Source organism: Piliocolobus tephrosceles, chromosome 1 (assembly GCF_002776525.5).
Source record: "Piliocolobus tephrosceles isolate RC106 chromosome 1, ASM277652v3, whole genome shotgun sequence".
NCBI classification, from domain to species: Eukaryota; Metazoa; Chordata; class Mammalia; order Primates; family Cercopithecidae; genus Piliocolobus; species Piliocolobus tephrosceles.
The window spans coordinates 110,982,352-111,006,914 of record NC_045434.1 but is presented as its reverse complement, the minus strand read 5'-3'; the positions used below and the strand labels follow the sequence as shown (position 1 = coordinate 111,006,914).

Genomic DNA, 24,563 nt, shown 5'->3' with positions numbered 1-24,563 from the left:
GCTTCAGGGAACTGGGGGTGGGGCAGGGAGGGTTGTTCCAAGTCACTGCCTCCACTGGGGTATGAATTGAATGAGAGCTAAAGAAACAGTACCATTTGTGAGCGCCTCTTGGGTGCTGGCAGGGTTCTAAGACCAGTACAATGTATCCTCCTCACAGTACAGTGAGGTAGGCACCACTGGCACCCTCCCTTGACATATGAGGAAACTGCAGCTCAGGGAGGCTAGAAAAGTTGCCCAGGCCAGGTGGCTGGCACGCAGTGAGCCAGGGTTGGAACCCAGGCCGTCTTACTCCTGAGCAGGATCACCAACCCATATTGTAAAAAATAAAAAATGGTTTTAAGTGGTCTCAAGCTATTCCAAACATGAGGTACATTTTAATAACAATAATGCTTAACTTTTACTACAGGCCTCGTTTTTTTTTTTTTTTTTTTTTTATTGAGACGGAGTCTCGCTCTGTCACCCAGGCTGGAGTGCAGTGGCCAGATCTCAGCTCACTGCAAGCTCCGCCTCCCGGGTTTACACCATTCTCCTGCCTCAGCCTCCCGAGTAGCTGGGACTACAGGCGCCCACGACCTCGCCCGGCTAGATTTTTGTATTTTTTAGTAGAGACGGGGTTTCACCATGTTAGCCAGGATGGTCTCGATCTCCTGACCTCGTGATCCACCCGTCTCGGCCTCCCAAAGTGCTGGGATGACAGGCTTGAGCCACCGCGCCCGGCCCCTCGTTTTTATTAATAATAATATTGCTGGTCTTTCGGATCCAAGCTGGGAGCTGTGGGACCTTTGTCTGGCTTTCTTTGACACTGGGGTGTGGTATGTGGTAGGACTTTCTAGGGGCTGCCCTAGGTGGACACCAGTTCTGGAGAAGAAAGTGGGCATTGCTGAGGTGGTGCAGGATGCTTCTCTCCACCCTCCTCCGTTCCCACGGTCAGCTCTCTTTGGCCTTTCTTGAGAAGAAATGGGATTGATGGGATCAAATATCAATATGGGGACTTACATATTTTTTAAATGTGTAAAGGTAAACAATGCAAGACTTCCAGGCAGTGGCTGCTACCATTTGGGTCCTTTCTGTGTGCCAAGCTCTGTGCCAGGCACTCTGTGTATGGCCGCTCCTTGGACCCTCACAGCAGCCCTCCCTGGGAGATGAGAGGCGTCATTAAATGCAACCTTTTCACCCATGAGGAGACGGATGCTCACATAATTAAAGTGCTGTGTCCAAGAGCACACAGCTAGTGTGTGGCCAAGGCCTCAGGGCTGCCCACCTCCCTCAGAGCATCAGTCCCAGTCCTCACACACAGCACAGCCATGCTCCTCCCTCCCCAGCGCACTTCTCCCTGTCTCTGCCTCTCATTCTGCCCTGCGGCTCTGGCCACCTTGCTGTTCCTGGAATTCCCAGACTGCTTCCTTTTTGGGAGCTTTGTGTCTGCTGTTCACTCTGCCAATGCTCTTTCCTGTTATTCATGCCTCTGCTCAAATGTCACCTCCTCAGAGATGCCCTTCCTGACTGCCCCCCCAATCCCCGCATCCAGCATAAAAGAGCTGCCTGCCAGCTTGCTCCACCCCTCTGGTGTGATTTTCTTTACAGCGTGTATCACCCCTGGCCATTATATTACACATCGATTTCTTTAGTATTTGGCCCTTCCACATGAAATGCAAACTCCACAAGAGGAGACATTTTGCCTGTTTTCTTTGCTGCTGTATCCCTCACCTAGAACAGAGGCTGGCATATAGGAGGCACTCAGGAAATGTATGTCAGGTGAGTGAGTGAGTGAATGAACTCTCAATTCCAGGCCTGTCCAGCTTCACAGCCCATGCCTCACACCCACACCCAGTGGTCTTTTCCCTGTGTCCCCCACCCCTACTGAGACTGACTCTGTCCCAGACAAGGCTCTGGTCAGGGTGTTAGGAGAACCTGAGTACCTTCGGTCAATTCAGTTCCCCTCTCTGGGCCTCAGTTTCCTCAGAGATAAAATGGGAACATTGAGCCAGACAATTGCTAGGACCCTTAAGCTTTAATTTCTGAGTCTGACCCTGCTGTCACCTGGGCATATTCACTGGACACAGAGGGTTCCAGTCATGACTGCAGCCCAGCCCAGTGCCTCAGCCTGGAGGTTTGTACAAGCCCTTTGCATCCTGCAGACCTAATGGCACAGGAGTCCTTGGGTCCCCATCCCTCAGTGTGGGATGCACATGGCATCAGTGACATCTTGGGAAAAAGGAGGAAGCTCATGTTAGCTGATGCTCTGTGGTTGCCGGATGCTGCTGTAGGTATCCTTCTCTGGTTTACCAGAATGTCCTTGAGTCCTCCTTGTTTAAAATGATGCTTTTTTTTCCTCCCAGCCCTTTCTCATCTTGGTGACCGAAGCTGCCATTCACTAGGCTATTTATGGAGAAACATGTGCTCCAATTGGTCAGCAGCAAGATAAATTCTGCAGACTTGCAGGAAACCCCCTTGGTTTTCTCTAGCTGTGGCTTGATGATCAGTAAATCATACCTAATGCACTGCAGATTGCTCTGCTCAAACCCTGCTGTAGGCAGAGCAGCCGAAGACAGGCTCTGAGCCAAGGAACCCTAGTGATTGTAGGCTCCAGAGGGACCCCCACCCTCTTTCCAGATCTCATCTTTCGTAACAGCTCGGGATGTAAGCTGTAGGGGAGGGGGAGATGCCTTGACAAGCAGCCATTTCTCTGTTTGCACGCCCTGCAGACGGGGGACCTGCTGAGTGAGGAGAGGAGCCCATGCTGGCAGCCCAGGCAAGGACACAGGCCTCTCCATTGCGTAACTCCTAGGGCCGCACTTCACTTGTGTAGCACGAGCAACACGGCAGCCCTGGGGGGAGGCTGAGGGCTGAAAGTTCTATAGATGCACAAGTGCCACCCATGGGGCACCCTTCTTGACACAATGGAGTGTTCAACTTACCCGCTGTGAAGTGAGTCCCAGCAGAGAGCTTCTTATAGGGAATTCTGTGGTCCTCTAACCAGGCTGGCCCTGTCTATTCTTGAGGTGTGAGGGGGCAGTCACTAAAGACTCACTGTCCCCTTGGAAGAGGAGGGTAGCAGGTGTCACCTGCTAATGTGGTCCAAGACCTGGCCTAGGGAGGGCTAGCCAACCCCATAAACCTCCCAGCTTCCTTACATGTGTAACAGGGCCTGGCTGGCAGGTCTCCTTGATAGTCAGGCCTTGGCTGTGGTCAGCCAGGAGGTCTGGGTTGAGGCTGGCAGGAAGGACAGGCCTGGCCCTTGTACTGCACAGCAACCTTGCCTGTGCCGTTCAGGTGGCACGCACCTACGAGGAGAACAAACAGGGAGCCCGGCTTCCAGAGGCAGCTCTTTCCCTTAATAAAGTAATTACAGAGCTGGGTAAGTTACATCCCTAGAAAGATGCAGGGCAACTGCAGGCTGGGGTGTGTATGTTTAATTTTAAATCCTCCAACCTTCCCTTAATGAGGGGGTGCCTTCAAATGTAACAGAATGGTGGAATTCTTCAAAGGCTTCATTTTCTTGGTGCTTTATTTCTTTAAGGGAAAGCATGAAAGACAAATGAGGACTGGCAGGAGCAGGGGAGGGTTTTGCCTCCCCCGCCCGTGTTGTGCAGACATTATCTGCTGTAAAACTGTCGCCGAAGGATGGAGAACCAGCTCTTGGCTGCAGAAGTCCTCAGATAATGTCAGTGCTGAGCAATGACCCAAGATTCGTTGGCACTGAGCAAACAGCTCTTGGCTTCTGGTGCCAGAATCTTTAGCGGAGCCTGGTCAGCCACTCCGGCCAGGGGAATGGAGATACCGTAGGCACTGGTGTCCAGGGGCCCCACGGTGATGGCTCCAGAGCGCTTTTTTTTTTTTTTTCAAGTGTTAATATCCCTTTTAATCACCTGGGGATCCTGTAAAAAGGCAGAGATTGATTCAGGAGGTCTGGTGCAAGCCTGAAATGCCGCATTTCTAACCAGTTCCTGATATAATCCCTGCATTTTGAATGAAAAGGCCCTAAGGAAGGCAGGCACTGGCTTCCATGGCTCCCACCAGGTGGTTTTGGCTAAGCAGAATACCTGGATGGGCCTCCAAAGGGGCTTGAGCACTCTAAGCTCTGCAGTACAGAAGAGAGAAATGTCTTCACAGATAACGCTCTACTTGGGTTTGGCGTATGGCTTTGCCTATTTTGCCCCTTTAGGTTTACTTTTCAAATAATGCTCGGGTAAAGCCTGTGGAGAAACTGAGTCTGTAGGCCTTGAGCTCCTCACCGGGCAGCCCCTGATGGGGAGGGAAGGCAAGCTCAGTATTTGAGGCCCTTGACCTGCCTCAGAGTGTGATGGGGAGTTGATTCGGGTTGTGTCCACGTTGGGCTCCTCAGCTTCCTGGTGTGGTCAGATAATCCTCTCCTGCTCTCTTGGTTTCCTAGGCCCCTGGATGAGAAGGAGCTGATAGCAGCTGAATTCCATCTTCTCTGTGTGCTGGGGAGCAGGGCTACACGGCCCAGGTGGCATCCATGCCGAAGAACAGCAAAGTGACCCAGCGTGAGCACAGTAGTGAGCATGTCACTGAGTCGGTGGCCGACCTGCTGGCCCTCGAGGAGCCTGTGGACTATAAGCAGAGCGTACTGAATGTGGCTGGCGAGGCAGGCGGCAAGCAGAAGGCAGTGGAGGAGGAGCTGGACGCAGAGGACCGGCCGGCCTGGAACAGTAAGCTGCAGTACATCCTGGCCCAGATTGGCTTCTCTGTGGGCCTCGGCAACATCTGGCGGTTCCCCTACCTGTGCCAGAAAAATGGAGGAGGTAAGAGACGGCTATGCCTGCATCAGGGGTCCCCTGCAAATAGGCCGGGCTGAGGGGTGAAAAAGAACACCCCTTTGCTGAGGCAGAACCGGAGCCCTTGTAGGTTGGAGCTCAGGGTTCCAGAGTAAGATGCCCCAGGAATAGCTATAATGATGGTTAGTAGCTACCAAGAGACTACAGGACACGATAAGAAAGTGGGCTCTGGCTCCAGACTGCCTGGGTTCAGATTCCAGCCCTGCCAATCAAATTTTGGACCTCCTACAAATTGCTTAACCTCTCTGTGCCTCATCTGCAAAATGAGAATAATAGCAGTTCCTGCCTCACGGGATAGTTGGGAGGATTAAACGAGCTTTACATGCAGAATGGGCAACACACGGCCAGACACGGTAAGGGGCACCTGTTGGCCATTATTATAAATGCTTACGAGGTGCTAGGCACTGTTCTAAGGGCTTAATGGATATTAGGGCTAAGTGCCTGAAGCTGTGATATTTGAGCATCTTAGAACAACCAAAGCACCAATTTTATGTGATTCAACCATCGAATCTTCCCAACAGCCTTATATAAAGGAGTTGTTAGCATCTTTGTTTTAGAGACCACAATACTGAGGCACAAATTGGTTAGATAACTTGTTCAATGTTGTGTGTGACCAAGGTTACAGCTAGTGATAAAGTCAGGATTCAAACCTGGACAGGCTTGCCCAGATCCTGGGCACTTAGCCTCCACACCTACTGCCTCCGGGTAAGAGGGGCCTTCACACTGTCCCCTAGGCTTGAATCCCTCTTGAGGATGTTGCCCCTGGTATCAAACCACTACCACCACTTCCAGCCCCCAGGAATTGTCCAAAGGCAGCTTTTCCTGAAACCAGGGATCAACTAACTAAAAATAAAGAAAACCCAATAGGCTGGAAACAAAGAGATTTGCAAGCCCAGACCTCTGGTCCTGAGAAAGTCAACTAGCGAGAGCTCTTGTGTTCCTGAGTCCCGGTGCCTGGCGTGGCATGCTCCAGCCCGTTGGGTGGCCCCACCTTGGCGGGCATTTTACCCCAGCTCCTTCCTTCCTTCCTTGGTTGTGGAACTCTTGCCATGTAGCCTCTTCCAAAGACGCAGTCCCCTCCTCTCCAGGATTCACCTTTCCCTAGTTCAGAAGGCCACGTTTGACTGGGAGGCTTCTCCTCCTTTCCAGTTCCTTTTGAAGGGCAGGGAGTGAGAATGCCCACCTGAACTCTCGTGATTGAATTAGGCCAAAGGCTTCCATCTTTCCCCCATAGCAAGCTATATTAGCTGCATAGTCTCCTTGCTTGAAAGATCTTTTTTACTTTTTAATAAGTAGCTGTCGATCAGAGCTTGTGGCCTGCATGGCATGATAACTGAGGTGATATAAGACTAGCCCAAAGCAAAGATATAAAAGTGTATATGGTTTCCTTATGTACTGTGAGATGTTGAGAAGAGCTCCAAGGTGCCTAAAATGACTTCAAAGGATATGTGGCATTGGAGGACTTAGCTGGGAATCTCTAACCTTGTTCTTTCTAGCTTAGATGATCAGTTCTGCCTGGGCACTTGGTGATGAATTAGAGTCCCTTTCTATGCCACACACAAGCACTCACACCCAGGGCGGTGTTCTTGCCACAGTCTGACTGTTCACAATGACACCAGTCACCATGGCACCAGACATAAAGAACTACCCTAGAGGAAAAGCATTGTCAATTCTCAGAATTCTGAGCTTTCCATTCCACATTCCTGCCTTCCTTTTTCTATCTTCTCTGATTCCTGCAATCCCTTTTTATCTCTACCTTTAACTGTCCCGTATTTTTACAGGTTTTTGTTTGTTTGTTTGTTTGTTTGTTGAGACGGAGTCTATAGCAAGTCGTCTTAAATATTTTTTAGGAGGAGGCAAATTATCACAGGAAGAAGAGAGCTGTTTGGTCTGAGAGTTGAGTCTGTGCTTTTGAGCCATAGTCGATCTAATCAAACTTTGCATAGTTCTGGACAGAAACTCTGGAACACTCTCCTTAGCTCCACAAAATGTTGACATCTTCCTAGTTTGCTTTTCCTTCTGTTTATTTTTATGAGAAAAAGGCAAGTGTTCAACCATTGCTTACTATGGGTAAGCCACTCATTCAATCTTTGCAACAGCCCTGTGTGATAGGTGTTGGGTCAAAGCTTATGAAATGGCCATTTTTGTAAGTCAAAAATGGCCAAATATCAGCAATTTTATACGTAACATTTTCATCCTCTTCAACCAGATGAGAAAACAGCAGCACAGAAAGATCAAATATTTTCCCAAAGTTGCATAGCTAGTAAGTCATTAAAACCAGGAGGTCTGACTTCAGGACCTGGCTCTTACCACCAAGATGGTCTTTTAAACCCCAGGAATAACCTCAGGGTTTGCCAGAAGTGAGACTTAGAATACTGACCGAGGCATAGATGACAAGAGATCCAGAAGGCCTCAGAGATCCTGGATCCTGGCCCTGTCCTGATAAATCTCCTAACATCCTGAACAGTGCTCTCCGCTATTTGGATGAACAACTTGAGGCTCCCAAAAGCTGCTGAAACATGAAAGGAAATCCAGTTGTGTCCCCAGGTTGTATTTTCTAAGGTGGAAGAGGGTGCCGTTGCATTTTCAAGTGATTGCAACAAAGGTTGATATGAAAAAGTACCTCTGATTAACCACAAATTCTGCCTATCTTGACCGTGGCCCCCTGAGCACTCTGGTTAGTTTAGGCCTTGGAGTGGTAGAGAGACCTGTAGTCAACTCAGGCTGGCAGCCTGCCTGAGGTGGACAGAGCCTGGATGGTGAGGGGCCAGTACCTTGTCTTTGCACTCCCACCTCTGTCACTCTTTGGCAGCAGTTACCTGGAGGCTTGCCCTGATTCTTTGGGGAGAAAAAAGAGGCATCCATAGAAGGTGCCAACCCATTTTGCAGACACCCTGAAACTCACCTGCCTGCACATCTCGCCCCACCCAGAACACTGGGGCGAAATATAAAACCAGTGAGGCTGTCTCCCTTTGCCCTCCTGCAGCAGATCACTTAGCTCCTCTTCCATTTCCCCACACCCAAGACCAAGAGACTGAGTTAAAGACAGACCCAGGGGTCTAAGCATGTGGCCCTTTGGGCCCTCTCTCCTTTGAGCACCATGATGGGACTGCTTGCTAGTGACGAGTTGAATGTATGTGTGCATCTAGTGAGTGAGATGCTGTCCTATAAAGCTCGGTGGGTTGCCTCCCCAGAAGGCTTTCCTGATTAGCTCCATTGGACCCTGGCCCCTTCCTCAGCATGTATGTGCTTGGTTGGCCTGTGTGACTAGTCTGTGGGGTGTGTGTGTGTGTATACACATGCGTGCTCATATTGCTCATGTGACTCTGCCTGCCTCCCTGGCAGATCGTGAACTGTTCTAGGATGGTGTCTGTGCCTTGTTACTCCACTGTCCCCCCGCTGCATGTGCATGGCACAGAGTGGACCTGCAGTAAATAATTATTGCCAAGTGGCAGAATTTGTGCCTAGGAGATGCCCGATTGCCAATGTTCATTGGCAGATTGGGCACGTGTTGGTGAATATGTGGGATGTTATGTTATGGGGGCAGAGCAGTGTATCTGGGGGCTTCTGAAGGCTCTCTACTGGCAAGGCTTAGTCAGAGAGTGCTGGGTGACCATCAGGGCCCTGGTGACTGGGGCTGGCCTGACAGTGTTTGACAGATAGGCAGGGCCTTGCTAACAGGACTAGGTTGTTGGCACAGCTCTCAGCAGGGTGCACTCGTCTGTGTCCAGACATGGTTTTAATTCTCCTGCTAAATGCCCTGTCACTTGGAATTGAGATTGTTTCTGCAGTGAGGCCCAGGACAGGACAGCAAGATTAATTTATCATCTGGAATCTTTAGCGAGACCCATTCTATCCTTTATGATCCTCCTGGCCACGCTTTTCTGAACTGCTAATTTCTCTCCCGTTCCTCTCAATTAGCTGGAGATTAATGGCAAAGCTGGTCAGACCCCCCTCTCCCTGGAGAGCTTCCAAGCTCTGCTTCCCTGGAGCTGCCCAGTCTGCTACATCGGCATCTGGTTCAGACTCTGGGAAGGCTGCACCCAGTGTCTGCGCGTCTGGGGGCAAGTAAGCCCCCATGCCATCTGGGGCTGCTTCTCTGTGGGCAGCAGGGGGTGTGAACAGGTGTCCACGGAGCACCTCATGAGGTGAGTGTGTCTGCTGCTTGTGACTTGGCATGTGGATTCTGGAGAGGCAGTGCAATGTCTGTGTGTTTCTGAACCTAGCCTTGTGAGTTGACATACATACACTTCCTGCCTTAGTGTTTCAGGTCAGGGGAGCCAAGGGGGAGAAGGTGGGTCTGGGTGGGCTGCTGTGTGGTAGGCCACACGTATGGCCAGATCATTCACGGAGGAGCACCGGGACTGGTGATAACTTGCGGATGACCAGAGATGCGGCTGAGACTAGAGGACAAGGCTGCGGTGCCTTCCCTCACTCTGCTGCCGTGCTCCAGAGCCCCTCTGCCATCCCTCTGCTCTCCCTGCAGGTGCTTACCTGGTGCCCTACCTGGTGCTGCTGATCATCATCGGCATCCCCCTCTTCTTCCTAGAGCTGGCCGTGGGCCAGAGGATCCGCCGCGGCAGCATTGGTGTGTGGCACTATGTGTGTCCCCGCCTGGGGGGCATCGGCTTCTCCAGCTGCATAGTGAGTCAAGGGCTGGGGCAGGCACTGAGCGGGAGGCAGGGGGCTGCTCCTGGGCATTGGAGAGGAGGTCACTGAGTTTCCAGGCCAGAGTCCTACGTCAGGAGAAGGGCAGGGAGGGGGATCCTCAACATGGGAATTACTCACAGCTGGGGTTCCAGGACCCCAGTCACCATGTTTCCTAAACTGAAAGTCGACCACATTGCCTGCAACAGCGTGGAAGATTTGCCACTGGTGCTAAGGAGGAAAAGCTGGGATATATTCACGTGGGCCGCCTGGGACAGCTCAGCCAGAGTTCTCTGGGGACACATGGACTAGCCCAGATGCCCTTCTCTGCTTACCAGTCCCTCAGCTCTCCATGAGGGAGGTCCGTCCTCTTTCCTTAGTCAAAGAGTATTTTAATCAGGCAAGTAGCGAGCTCGGGAAAGGGCAGGCCTGGGGCTCTGGGTCTCCTTGCCATTTTGCTGTGCCAAAGAGCAGAGCTGGAGAACTCACACAGGCAACTTAAGGTCAACCCAAGGCAGGTGAGGCTTTGGAACAGGGAGAGACAGGGAGACTCTCGTGGCCCTGGATGGAGAACTTTGTGAGGTCTCCAGGCTCATCCACAAGGCTACAGACGAGACCCTGCTCAGAGCTCTAGGTGAGGAAACAGCGTCCCTTAAGGGCAAAGCCTATAGGGGCCCATGCTTACTGCTCACACCTGGGATAAAGACTGGAATGAACTTCTGGAAGGGACTAAGGATTCTGCCAGGCCTGGCAGTAGGGCCAGCCCAAACTTGCCTCAGGCAGAGGCTGGGAGAGGGCCTATTGCAGCCCCCTGTTCTCATGGCAGCCATCAGCTTTGCACTGGCCAGTGCCATGTGTTCTGCTGGGCCTGGCTGTTTGCTGATACACAGGAGTGTGTGTATGGTCTCCCACTTGTACTGAAATCACACAAGTAAAGGAAGTGGGTGTCTCACTCTGTCTATGCTCCCAGACAGTTCTGCTGTATGAGCAGCTGCTCCTGCACACACATGCTCAGGTGAGACTGATGAAGCAAGTGGCTCTCAGCTCTCACACTGACGCCCGTCTCACTGCCACAGGAGACAGTCATGGCTCTGGAAGGGACCACTCTGTGTCCAGAGTGGAGGCAGCAAATCCCTGCCCATAGAAACATTGCTTTCAAAGAAGCCCCTTGAACCCTCAGGCAGAGTCCATGCACTCCTATTTTAAATAAAATTCGACTAACGTTAGTTATTGTGTTTCCAAGAAATGACAAGTGCCATCTTTCTAGAGGCGGGCTGCTAACATGCCCAAGAGAGTAGAATCCACAAGAAACACCCACAGAATCTCTAAAAGCACAGCAATCTGGGTCTGTTTACCATAGGGGTCAAAGCTATGCATGCCTTCACAATCCTGGAGGGCATCTCTGCCGTTACAATCCCGAGTCATCAGGAAATGAGGTGGAGAAAGTACTTCAAGTATCTTAGAAGAATTTCAAACTGGAAAGGATTAACATTTTAAGAGTTTGTTGCTTAAAAGAGAGAACTTTAACATCTGAAAAATTCCTTTGTGGATTCCCTGAATACCAGATTAATGGAGTGTGAGGGGAGCTCCTCCACGGCCCACACCCCATCCCTCCTTGCCTCCCTTGAGGCTGTGCTGCTGTGTTCAATGTTGCTGCCCACGTGCTGGGCCTCAGGTTGAGTGTGGGGGCAGGGTGGAGTTGCCTGCAGCCTCAGTGACCCCGCAGTGGGCTTGTCCCCAGGTCTGTCTCTTTGTGGGGCTGTATTATAACGTGATCATCGGGTGGAGCATCTTCTATTTCTTCAAGTCCTTCCAGTACCCGCTGCCCTGGAGTGAATGTCCTGTCGTCAGGAATGGGAGCGTGGCAGGCAAGTATGGGGCCCGGCTGGGGATGCCAGCCAGCCCTGTCCCAGGAAGGGGTCTCACAGGCTTAGCGCCCACATTTGGAATTTCAGACTTGTTGTGTCACCTTGGTCACTTAAGATGTTAAGTGATCAGAGTCACTTAACATCTCTGATCCTCATTTCCCCTTCCCCAGTGGGAATGGTCTCTTTTCCAGCCTATTTCTGACAGGATTGAATACAATAATGAGTGTAGGTAAAACTCTGGAAAGTATGACTTTAATTGTTATTACTCACCCTGTTATTCCACTGCACAGAGGAGGAAACCGAGGCCCAGAAGTGACTTTCGCATGTTCACACCACTCATCTAACCAATGATCTGGGATGAGAATCCAGGTCTCTAGCTCCCAGCTCAGGATCTTCCCCAAGGAACTTTAGGCCAATTCAGCCTCACGTTTCCTCCCTTCCATGGAGAGATGTGGGCAGCGGGAGGCATGTGTGGGAATCAGCCAAGCTGGTGTGTCCTGAAGCCTCCCAGACCCCACTGGGAGCCTAGGATTCCTCAGGGTCTGCCAGATCCTGGCTAACCCAGAATGAGCACAGCCCCTCCCAACTGCGCACCCTCAGCTGCTCTCTCACCCACTACTGCCCTGAGTGGGGGTCCAGCAGAGGAAGTGACCCCATAGGCCCTGCCACTGAGGCCCTGTGACCTTTGCTGCTATTTCAGTGGTGGAAGCAGAGTGTGAAAAGAGCTCAGCCACTACCTACTTCTGGTACCGAGAGGCCTTGGACATCTCTGACTCTATCTCGGAGAGTGGGGGCCTGAACTGGAAGATGACCCTGTGCCTCCTCGTGGCCTGGAGCATCGTGGGGATGGCTGTTGTTAAGGGCATCCAGTCCTCAGGGAAGGTGAGTGCTGGGGGGCACCCAGGACCCAAATGGGGGACAGCAGAAGGGCACAGAGGGCACAGGGCAAAGAATTCCAGGCTGCCCCTCGCAGGGTCTTGCAGGTGGGTTTGGGCTCTGGATGGCTCTGGATGATGACACGGGCCCCCAGAGGAGGGCGTGGAAGTATCATTTCTATAGTATTGCTCACCATGGACAGCCCACCCGGAATAGAGTAGCTAGAAAGTCATTGCCCTGGACCCCAGCCACTTCCATGCTCAGATAACTCAGGCCTGCTCTAATGCAAACATTAGAGAAGAGGAAAACTAGAAGTATTGACCCAGAAACATCTGTCTAGATTCTAGACCCTCAGGTTCCCAAGAGCAAAAGCCCTGGAAGAACCAGCTTTGAGCAGTTTTTGGTGAAAACCAGCAGCTTGCCATGACTACAGCTAAAGGGCCCTTTGAGCAGGTAGATGCTATGAGTGAAGGGGGCCTTGGAGGTCTCAGGGGCAGCTCCATAGCAGTCTCTGAGGGGTAGACCAGCCAAGCTCCACACCTCTTCCCAGCATTTCAGATCACCTTTAAATAAGGGCCCTTTCTTACTTGTCACCTATCAGTATTCATGTGCTGCCAGGGATGGAAAGGACTGGATTCGAGATCCTATATCCCAGGCTACTCATTTTACAGATGAGGAAAGTGAGGCCCAGAGAGGGGAAAGCACCTCAGCTAACATCACACAGCCAGTCAGTCTCAGAGCTGCAGCTAGAACCCTGGCTGTTTGAGGCTTCAGGTTCTTTACTGGATTTGATGAGCAAGGAAGCTAAGCTCTTGAAAGGTAGAGTGACCCCAGCCACTGACCTCTTCTCTTTCCAGAGGCTGAAATAGTAGCCGATGCTTCATGGCACTTCTCAGGTACTGCCACCCATGAACGCATTTGGTCCACAGCAATGTTATGATTAGGGATGATTACACCTGTTTTAGAGATGAGGCGATGGAGGCTCACGGAGGTTAAATGAAATGCCTGAGGTCACATGTTGGTAAATGGTAGAGCCAGGGTTACAATTCAGGCAGCCTAACACCAGACATGCATTCTCTTAGCCTTTACACCACCCTGCCCAAACAGCCCTCTTCCTTTATTTCAGTGCAGCAAACATTTTGTGAGCATCTCTTTTGTGTGAGGCTGTGTACCACGCCCACAGGGATATAGACATGTGCGAGAAATGCTGTGCTAGAGAAGGGCACACGATTCATCCTCACAAGGGGCTAGGGACTTCTTCAGATGTCTTCTGCTTGGGAGCCGTGTCTGTAACCTGCAGGTCTTCCGCGAAAGGAGCTCTAAGGACAGGGGAGATCCTTAGGAGGCCCACTGGGGAAATGAGACATGGGAGAATCAGGAGGGGACAGCATAGGACTCCCTTACCCTCTTGGCAGCTCTCTGGGGTGAGGAGGCTGTTAGCTCAGCCCCGCCAGCTCTGGAAAGGAGAAAATCAACCCCAGGCACAGCAGCCATGCAGACTCCAGCTTGTCCTGTTCCTGCTTCTGCCTTGGCTCCCGGCCAGATGTGTGGCAGGCTTGGCCCTATGCCCAGGGGTTCTAGGGCTCTGCTTTCTGCTGCCGTCAGGGGCAGCTCATGTGCCCCAGATGTGAGCAGGGATGGGGGGTGCCAGCTGCAGGAAGGGCTCTGCCTGACGGGGGGTGCCTGTCCTCTCTGCAGGTGATGTATTTCAGCTCCCTCTTCCCCTATGTGGTGCTGGCCTGCTTCCTGGTCCGGGGGTTGTTGCTGCGAGGGGCAGTTGATGGCATCCTACACATGTTCACTCCCAAGGTAAGGGTTTGGGGCTCCCACATGCCAGGGAACAGCAACAGGTCTACTGGGCCTGGTCAGCTTCATGCAATTTCATGGAATTTAATGCACTCCAAATACCTGCTATATGTTGGGTATTGTGCCAGCCCCTGAAGAGATGCACAGGGAAGGGGGCATGGGCCCTGCCCTCAAGATTCCAAAGAGAGGCATGTCACATCGATTTGGGTGAAATTAGAAAAGCTTCAGAGAGGAGGTAACAACTGAAAGAGCCTTAGGGAACAGGTAGGATTGCAGTGAACTGCCAAAGGGCATTATAATCAAAGGGAACTGCATGAGCAGGGGTATGGAAAAACACTGGACATGCTTGAGGCAACAGTGGGAAGTCAGGTTTGGCTAGGGCATGAGAGCAGGGAGCTTCATTCATTCATTCATTCATTCATTCATTCATGGGGGCTTTCATTGTATGGCAGCAGGAACCAAGAAGATGCCTAAGAGAAGAAAGCTCCTGGGAATCTCCCCTTGTACCCAAATCAGAGGAAAGAAGTTGCTATTTTATTAAAGATAATAGACTACATGAGTGGTGATTTTAACCTTAGCAAAGCCATTCGCACTTCCTCTTAATTCTCGCAATAGCCCAGGGAGCAAGATGAGCAGGATCACTGTCCACATTTCACAAAGGGTGCGGCAGAGGCACGGGCATCCTGAAGATGTATATGCAGGTTGCCTAAAGATGGTCTGTCTCCACCCATGGCTTTGCCTGTCTATGACCCTTCAGACCACTGGGCACAACTGGCATGCCTCAGTCCATGGACGAATAAAAGATTTTCAAATGCAGATTGGCATTCCCTTCAAGTTGCCCCAAGCCATGTACACTGGAAACCCCAGCTGGTCAGGCTGAGAGTCCATCTCTAAATGCCAGCTGATCAGTAGCAACCAGCAGAGACCTGGTGAGATTATAGCCCATGGGCACAGGGTCAGAGCTCAGCCAGGCCAGCTTGAAGGCTGCAGTGTTCATTGGTGCCACCTTGCACATGTGTGTACACACACACACCCCTTTACACAAACAGTTTGTGCAGGATGACACAGGAAGAAGAACCCAGATCTGATAGGGTTGGAAATCCCCGTAGGCTCCTGATGTTTCAGGTGTAGCACTGGTTAGGGCACATGCCACTCCATAGTCACCAGACAGTGCCTAAATGGTCCCTCAGTGTTCTTGGATATATTATCTGAGGTTTACACATGACCAACTTCAAAGATCCACTTTATGAAGCACTTAATGAATCTCCTGAGGCATGAATGTGAATCCTGAGCCATGTGACTGGCCATAGGGTTGTTGTAAACATACGATATCTGACAAAGAAAAAAAATTAACCTGGTTTCTTTGGGAGAAAATAGCCATGAAAAGAAAGCCAACTGTTTTTAACAAATTACAACTGTATCTCTAGAACCATGATCAGTCTAAAATGTTCGCTTCAGTTTTCCAGTTCTACTTTACTATACTTTAGGAGGAAATTATATGCTCTGGTGTTGTTCCTAAGTGTGGAACTTCACAAAGGTCTCCAGATGGGCTCCTCAATGGTGTTAAGAGCCACCTGTATGTAACTGTAGGAGCAAGAGGAACAGATTCATAGGAGCAGCTGCTGGTCTCAACACACACAATACTGCTCCCCACTGGATTCAGACACACTTTAAATTATCTCTTTAATTATGAAATATCTCAGGCGTATAAACACATATCTAATAATATAATAAAAATTCTTAGGAAATAAAATATTACAGATGCCATTAAAGTGTCAGCGTAGCCCTCCCTGATCCCATTCCCCTCCCTGCCCAAAGATAGCAACTGTCTTATTCCATTCCTGCTGCTACAACAAAAATTCTTTAGACTGGATAATTTATAAACAATTGAAATTTATTGCTCACAGTCCTGGAGGTTGGGAAGTCCAAGATCAAGGCACCCAGCTTCAGTATCTAGTGAGGACTCTGCTTCAAAGATGGCGCCTTCTCACTGCATCTTCACATGGCAGAGGTTCAGGGGAACTCACTTGAGCCTCTTTTTATAGGGGAACTAATCCCGTCAGGGTTCCACTGTCATGACCTAATCACCTCCCAAAGACCCCCACCTCTTAATACTATCACACTGAGTATTAGGTTCTGTCATGGGAATTTTGAAGGGATACTAACATTCAGATTATAGCAGCCACTATCCTGAATTTGGGATTTGTCTTGATCATACATTCTTTGAAATTTGTTATACATATATGTGTACCCATAAACAATGTTTAGTATTTCTGCATACTTTTAACCTTTACATAAATGGCATCATATTATATGTATTCTGCAACTTGCTTTTATTTTTGCTTCACATGATTTTTTAAGATTTACCAATTTTGATGTATAGCTCTAGTGCATCAGTTTTCATGGATGCATAGTATTTTGCTGTAGGACTAAACTGAAATTTGTTTATTCATTCTCTAGTTAATGATCATTTAAGTTGTTTCCAGTTTTCACCATTGCTAATAATGTTACAATAAACGCTACGCAGGTCTTCATGCATACATGTTTCTCTAGGGTATCTATGTTTAGGAGTGGAATTGCTGTCTCAAAGGGTATGCACATCTTCAGTCTTATTCGATGTTGACTAAATTGCACTCCTGAATGGTTATATCTGCTAACACTCCCACAAGTTGTACGTGAAAATCCCAGTTGTTCCACATTTGTCAGTCTTCAATTTTTGCCAATTAGATGGGTGCAAAATGGTTTATGTACACTTTCCTTTCCCTCTCCTCTCCTCTCCTCTCCTCTCCTCTCCTCTCCTCTCCTCTCCTCTCCTCTCCTCTCCTCTCCTCTTCTTTCCCTCCCTTCCCCTCCCCTCCCCTCCCCTTCCATTTCCTTTCCTTTCTTTTTTGAGGCAGAGTTTTGGTCTTGTTGCTTAGTCTGGAGTGCAATGGCGCGATCTCGGCTCACCGCAAGGTCCGCCTCCCGGGTTCAAGCTATTCTCCTGCCTCAGCCTCCCAAGTAGCTGGGATTACAGTCATGCGCCACCACACCCGAGTAATTTTGTATTTTTAGTAGAGACAGGGTTTCTCCATGTTGGTCAGGCTGGTCTCAAACTCCTGACCTCAGGTGATCTGCCCGCCTTGGCCTCCCTAAGTGCTGGGATTACAGGCGTGAGCCACTGCGCCTGACCTTGGGGTGCTTCTTCCTAAAATGGTTTCCTGGATGTTCAGGAAACCATGTGAATCCACTTTGGCATTTGCAGAGGCCAGGGTCTTCATGAGACTTAAAAAAATCAAATCCAGGAGCCAGGCGCAGTGGCGTGTGCCTGTAATTTCAGCTACTTGGGAGGCTGAGGTGGGAGGATCCCTTGAATCTAAGAGTTAGATACCAGCCTGAGTAACAGTAGTGAAACCCCATCTCCAAAAAGTAATTAATTAATTAAAAATCAACATAAAAATAAAGTGACTCTCCTGAAGCTACACAGCCGGCAAGAAGCAGGGGAAAACCTGAACTCACGTCCACAGGCTCCACATCCCATGCTCTCCAGCTGATAAACTGGCTTCATGAAAATTGGTGGCTGAGAGCCAGGTAGAAAGAGTGGAGGGTTAAATAGAAATGTCCCCTACCTTGCAATTTCATCTATTCCATTCCTTCTTATATTCCTGGGAATGGCTAAAAACAAACCCACATTTTAGGAGGTGGGCAGGAGAGGTTTTGCAGGAACAAAAACCCCAGCACACTACTGCTAATCTGCCTTTCCCCATCTCACACCCCATGGTTGAGCTGAGCTGGCTGAGAAGGAAGCTCTGGGGGGCTCCATCCAAGCCCCCTCAGGGAGTCAAGTAAGTGAGGCCAATGGTGATGGCTGGGGTGAGGTTCCTATTTACAAATCCCTCCAAGTTATCTGCAGAAGGATAGGCCAACTCTCAGAAACAAATGCCTGACAGTCTATATGTGGCAAACTACTGTTGCAGAGCTGTGACTGTTTCAGCACAGAACTAGGGAGATATGAGGGGTCTTAGGAGCCATTTCAAGTTCTTGCCCTAGAATGGTGCTGTAAAGTACCAGGTCAATGCCCTAGCTGCCCATGCTGTGCACTGCTCCATTCATATAGACTATAATGTAAATGACATCCCCAAGAGCCATGCTGTCTGGTACCTCTGGCAGAGTCCAAGAGTTTTTGGCCAGGGCATCTCAGAATCCCTGTGGGAGAAGCATTGGCTCTCCATAGATTATGCTCAATGACCTGGAAGGTCTTCCCTTCCATAGAGCCTTCCAACATCGGAAATTATTCAGGCTATCAGACTTGGACTTTGCAGTCCATGTCTTCAAGCAGTTACTGGGTATGATGAATGCAATGTGGCCAGGCTGCCATGATGACCCACTAGCATCATTGATAGGACAGTAACTCGTGGTGACAGCTAATGAACTTCTTGAATTCCTTGGGCAGCTTTTCTCCTGATTACTTTCTTTCCGTGTAGGTAAAAACCCAGGTCAGCATGGGGTACCATGCAATTAAATTAATCATGTGATTTGTTCAATATAAAGTGGTAGACTATGGTAGGATTTTTAACCATCAAAATGTTCAGAGAATGTTTATCAAAATTACAACTGTTCATGTCCTTCAGCCCAATTTAACTTCTACATATTTGTCCTACAGATGTACTTATACATAAGCAAAATGATCAGTGTACAATGTAATGTAATGACCAACATTGCTCATTTGTTTTAGTGGAAAAAGATTGAAAACAACCCGCATTTGTTTTAGTGGAAAAAGATTGAAAACAACCCAAATAACCACCATTCACCTATTCATTCAACAAAGGTTTATTGAATGCCTGTTACATGCACTGTTCCGAGTCCTAGGATCCAGCAGTGAACAAAGCAGACAGACTTCCTGCTCCTCATGGAGCTTACGTTCTGGTGGAGGGAGACAGATGTTGTCAGAAAATATAAGATAAAGAATTGTCATTAACTGTTGATGCCAAGGGGAAAAATAAAGCAGAGAAAGAAGATTTAGGGCATTCGGGGAGAAGAGTTGCACTTATGGACAGTACGGTCAAGGAACGCCTCGCTGAGAAGTGACGTATGAAAGAAGACCTGAAGGAGGTCAGGGAGCAGGCTATGTGGATATTTGGAAGTAATGCATTCCATCCCGAACAGAGAGAACAATGAGTGAAAGGGCTTGAGACTGGCTGTGGCTGGCATATTCAAGGAGGCCAGTGTGACTTGAACAGGAGGGGAAAGAGGTAGGACGTACGGTCAGTGGTAATGTACAGCCAGATCATGAGGGTGGTGTGGTTAAGGTAAGAAGTTTGACATTTACTCTGGTGAAAAGGGAGCCATTGAGAGTTCTGAGCAGAGGAGCAGCATGATCTGGCTTCTGTCTTAGGATGATCACTCTAAGCCTCTTAAATGGCTTCTGTAGAAAATCTGAGGGAATAAGGACAGGACAGGGAGACCTGCTAGGAGGTCCTCTGGGTGAGAGACGACTGGGGTGTGAGCCCAGGTGATGGCAATGGGAGTGATGAGAGTTGGTTTAATGGAAGATACATTTCAGAAGCAGAGTCAACAGGATTTGCTTTTGGATTGGTTGTGAAGTGTAAGAGGAAGAGAGGAGTCAAGGATGACTGTGGCCCTTTACGTGAGCAGTTGGAAGGATGGAATTGACATTTATGGAGATGGGGAAGACAGTGGAGGGAACGGATTCAGTGGGGAACATCAAGAGTACTCTTTCAGACAGGGCAGGCTTAAAATGTCTAACAGATCTCCACATGGAGATGCTGAAGACGCAGTTGGATGTATGGACCTAGAGGTCAGGTGTGGAGGTCTACATTTGGGAGTCTGGGATAACAGAGAGAATTTAAAGCCACAGATTGGTTTCCAAACACCTAGAGAATGAACAAAGACAGAGAAGAGAGCTGAGCACTGGGGCCCTGGTGTTTAGAGGTTGAGGGAGGGATAGCTGTGGGGGGGTTGGTGGGGAGGTCGAAGAATAGGAGCAGAGAGAGAGACAGTTAGGCTGACAGACAGACATTCTAGACGCAGAGTGAAGAAAATGTTTTAAGAAAGAGGGAACCATCAGCCGTGTCCAAAGCTGCTGAGAGGTCAGGCGATGAGGTCTGAGAATTGACCAAGGGACTTGGCAACAGAGGGGTCACTGGTGACCTCAACAAGAGCTACTTTGGTGGAGTGCTGAGGACAAATCTAATAATAATGAAGGGAAAATGGGAGGTGGGGAATTGAAGGGAAAATGGGAGGTGGGGAATTGGAGACAAGTAATAGATACCAGTTATTCTCAGGAGTTTTGCTTTAGAGGAGCAGAGAAATGAGAAATGGGATGGTAACTGGAGAGGGCCATGGGGTCAAGGGTGTTATTTCACAATTTATATGATAAAAATAATCCATCATACACCACTGGTGGGAATGTGAAATGGTATAATGGCTTTGGAAAACACAGCCTGGCAGTTCCTCAAAAGGTTAAACAGGGTTAGCATATGACCCAGCAATTCCACTCCTAGGCACGTATCCAAGAGAACTGAAAGGATGTTCACACAAAAACTTGTACACAAATGTTCATAGCAGCATTGCGCATTATAGCCAAAACGTAGAAACAACCCAATGTCCGTCAACTGAAGAATAAATTTTTTAAATGTGGTATATGCATACAATGGGATATTATCCAGCCATAAAAAGGAATGAGGCAGTGATACACATTGCAACATGCAACTCCTGAAAACTTTAAGCTAAATGAAAGAAGCCAAACACAAAAGACCACACACGGTATGATTCCAATGATATGAAATGTCCAGAATAGGTGAATCCATAGAGAAAGAAGGTGGATTAGTGGTTAGTACTGGGCTTGTGGGGAGGTTGGGGGAGACGTGCAGAATGACTCTATGTGTTTGAGTTTTCTTTCGGGGGTGATGAAGAGGTTTTAAAAATTGAGTGTGGTAAAAGTTACACAACAGTGTGATATGCTAAAAACGATTGAATTGTGCATTTAAGAAATTCAAAAAAGAGGAGTAAGTTTATGTTATAGGAGAGGAGAAATAAGCAGGAGGGAGAGACTGCAGTGCTCAGCTGGAGGAGTTGGTCTCAGCTAGGACCACACACAGTCCCCATAGTAGCAGGAGGGATAGGCGGGGCCATGGTGCATGGACGCTGGCAGGTAAGATGGTGTGGGGAGGAGCTTTCTGCCAATTGTGTCATTTTTTTGCCGTGAAGTAGGAGACGAGGTGATCATTTGAGAGCAGGAAGGGAGGAGGAACACCTGGAGGGCTAAGGAGGAGTGAGTGTGAAGTAACTGTGTAAGAGATGGGGGAAATGTGTGGGCAGCGGCAGCACGAAGGGCCCCCTGGAGGCTAGGGGTCAGGAGTGTGCAGTGGACGCTCCAGCATGGAGATCGCCAACACTTCTGCAACTCCAAGATGGATAGTTTTTCACATTTGAACATCTCTGAAAGCACGCTGTTTCCAACCATCAGTGAGGTCATTATACAAGCCTGTTTTTTTGTTTGTTTGTTTGTTTTTGTTTTTAGGTGGAGTCTCACTCTGTTCCCCAGGCTGGAGTGCAGTGGCGCGATCTTGGCTCACTGCAACCTCTGCCTCCCGGGTTCAAATGATTCTCCTGCCTCAGCCTCCCGAGTAGCTGGGACTATAGGCGCGTGTCACAATGCCTGGCTAAATTTTTGTATTTTTAGTAGGGGTTTCACTGTGGTAGCTAGGATGGTCTCAATCTCCTGACCTTGTGATCCGCCCGCCTCGGCCTCCCAAAGTGCTGGGATTACAGGTATGAGCCACCGCACGCGGTCCACAAGCCTGTGTTTTACAATGGATGGTGCTTACTCTGTGCCAGGCACTTTTGTGTGCACTTTGCACATATTAACCCATTTAAACCTCCTAACAACCCTGGAGAGGTCAGTGATCTTATCACCACTGTGCAGATGGGAAAACTGAAGCACAGAAAGGGTGGATAACTGTAGGGAGGGGGCTGTGAGTGGACAAGAGCAGAAGGGGCAGTGTGCCAGGAGCTCTGGGACTCTGTGGGTTCCCAACTTAGCATGTTGAGGAAGTGCCGAGGCTGAGAGCAAGGACAGTGGCCCCAGGAGTGTGGAGAGCTCATGACAGCTCTGGTGTGGACAGCAGGGAAAAAGAGGAACACACCCACACTTATTCATGTGTGTGTATGTCTATGTGCATGTAATGTATGTGTGAGTGTATACTGCTGGTATATGCATAAAATATCACAGGGGGGTACACAGGAAACTGACATCATGCGTACATCTGGAGGAGAAGAACTAGGTGTTACAGGATACAGGGATGAGAAAAAGGAGACCGAGGGATCTGGGGTGTGCATCGACTCCTAGAGAAGAGAAGTGGGATCTCTGCAAGTTCTAAAGGTCCAGGGGTGGAGGTTAGGGGTGGAGCTTCTTGACTCTCACAGTTAGAGAGAGGGCTTCTCAGCAGGATGATGAAGGAGGCCCAGCCTCATAACCAGAGCATGGGCTCTGGAGCCAGACAATCTGGTTCAGACTCTAGCTCATCACCCAGCAGTTGTTGGGCAAGTTCCTTTGCCCTCAGGGCCTCAGTTTCCGCAATGGCAAGATGGGGTGGACAGTGGCACCTCCCCAACGGGGTTGTCAGGAAAGTGCTTAGGACTGCTCCTGGCAAGTGGAGAGCATGTGGCAAATGTTAGCTATTATTATCCTCATCCCTTGTGAAGGTGACACTGTTCTTGGGCAGCAGGAGCCTGGTGCTCCAGTGCCATCTGGTGCCTCGTGGTCCTGGCTGGCTCCACACCGGCAGGTGCACAGCAGTGCTGAGAAGCAAGGGCGTGTGCTCCTGTCACACATGCGCTCAGGCTAGGGCTCAGCAGCTGCTTGTGGATTCAAAAGCATCATCATGCGCATGAGTCAAACGCCTTGATACACTTTGTTTCCCTGCATGAGGAAGTAGTTCAGCCATCATGCTGAAGAAGTAGCAGGAAGCTGTTCCTCTGTTTTAGAGCAGGCACCCCGAGGAGGGGGTGAGCCCTCTTTTCTGAGGGAAAACCCCATTGCCCATCCTCCTCTTGCAATCACATCCTGATGCCTGGAAAGGGGGTGGGGTTTTCTGAGTCTGGCCAAGGGTTCATCCTCTGTTGTGGCTTGTTAGAGATCATGCACCATCACCCCAGGAATCCTGGAAAGAGCCCCTTAAATTCATTAGGTACTGAAGGTTCCAGGCTCAACTTACCCCCAGATTAGCACTGGGCATCTGCGGTCATCTCCATCGGCAAGAGTACCCCTCCAAGCTGCAGGCTGGAAGGGAGGACCACCTGCACCAGGCACTTTTCTCCTCAAAGGTCAAGTTCACCCTCAGATGCTTTCCTGGGCCCTATCAATGTCAGATTTGGTTCCATCAGTTTGCTGGGTGATGTGTATGTGGGTGATGGGTATTCATTACACTGTCTTCTCTACTTTTGTACATTTTATAATAAATATTCCATAATTTTTTAGTGGAAAAAGAGCAATCTTAACAAACAAACAAATTTTTGTTCAATCCAAAGTTGTTGAATATTCCATCCTCCAAGAACTCTCCAAGCTATGTAGGGCCGGCTCCGATCTGCAGTTTGGCACTGTGGTATCCTCCCAGGAGTGGCTGCCTCCATTTATGAAATTTGGCCCTGAACTGTGACTAGGCTGAGGAATTGATTCACATCTTCATTTATCCTAAACCTTATAGGTTTAGGGAGTGATGGAAATCCTAATGATGGTATGAATTTGGGTCTCACAGGTAGTCTGGACCTTTTTATAAAAATGATTGACATAGATAAAAAAGGAAATAATTACCAAAAAAAAAAAAAAAAAAGAACGAAAGAAAGAGAAGAGGAAAGGATAATAAAATGAAGCCAGTGTTAAAATAGCCATGTTTTAGAAAGTAGAAGTTTGAAGTCCTAAGATTATCCTCTTGTTCTAGAAAACAGCATCTTAGCCCAAAAGGCTGGTACGACTTTGCAGCCCCTTGTCTGCTTGTCTGGTCCCTCCTGCACAGCTCACAACTCATAGAAAAAGGTCAACTTTTGTCCAGTCTCTCTCTCTCTTGCTCCTGACTCTTTCCTTCTCTCCCACGTGCCAGGCACTATTCATGTAAACAAGAGAGGAGATGGGCTCCACCCCTAAGCACAAAGTGTTGAAAGGAAGACAAGACACATAAAACTGTGATGCGGGTATTGACAAGAGCTGTGAGCTCAAGGACCAGAGGCAATCAGGAAAAGCTTTAAAGAAGAGATGATATTCATGCTGTGTTTTGAGAAATATGTAGGAGTTTACCAGAAACTGAGTAGGAGGAAAGGAATTTCAGGAAACAATTACAGCCTAGGCAAAGGCCAGAGGTGTGAATGACCATGGTGCTTTTGAAGAGGAGTAAGTTACCTGCATTTAGAATGTTCAGAATATAAAGGAATGGAAAAAGATTTTCTAGAAGACAGTGGGGAACCATCAAAGATTTTTCAGCATGCAAGCGACATGACCAGAGCTGTGTTCATCTTGTTAAAACACACACACACACACACACACACACACACACACACACACACACACACA

At 49.1% G+C, this 24,563-nt stretch overlaps 1 protein-coding gene across 2 annotated transcripts in view; it reads left to right on the top strand.

The window, feature by feature from the left end:
- The window catches only part of SLC6A17 (solute carrier family 6 member 17), a 48,611-nt gene that overhangs the window by 12,124 nt on the left and 11,924 nt on the right, over positions 1-24,563 (top strand). Inside the window, exons 2-6 of one of the 2 annotated variants that reach the window (XM_023232617.1) lie at positions 4,394-4,766; positions 9,286-9,443; positions 11,188-11,314; positions 12,015-12,196; positions 13,889-13,999. In XM_023232617.1, coding sequence (XP_023088385.1) covers positions 4,481-4,766; positions 9,286-9,443; positions 11,188-11,314; positions 12,015-12,196; positions 13,889-13,999 — 864 coding nt within the window. In that variant the 5' untranslated portion in view covers positions 4,394-4,480. Of the gene's footprint in view, positions 1-4,393; positions 4,767-9,285; positions 9,444-11,187; positions 11,315-12,014; positions 12,197-13,888; positions 14,000-24,563 lie in introns of those variants that run through there. The other variant, XM_023232618.1, reaches the window with a different exon arrangement.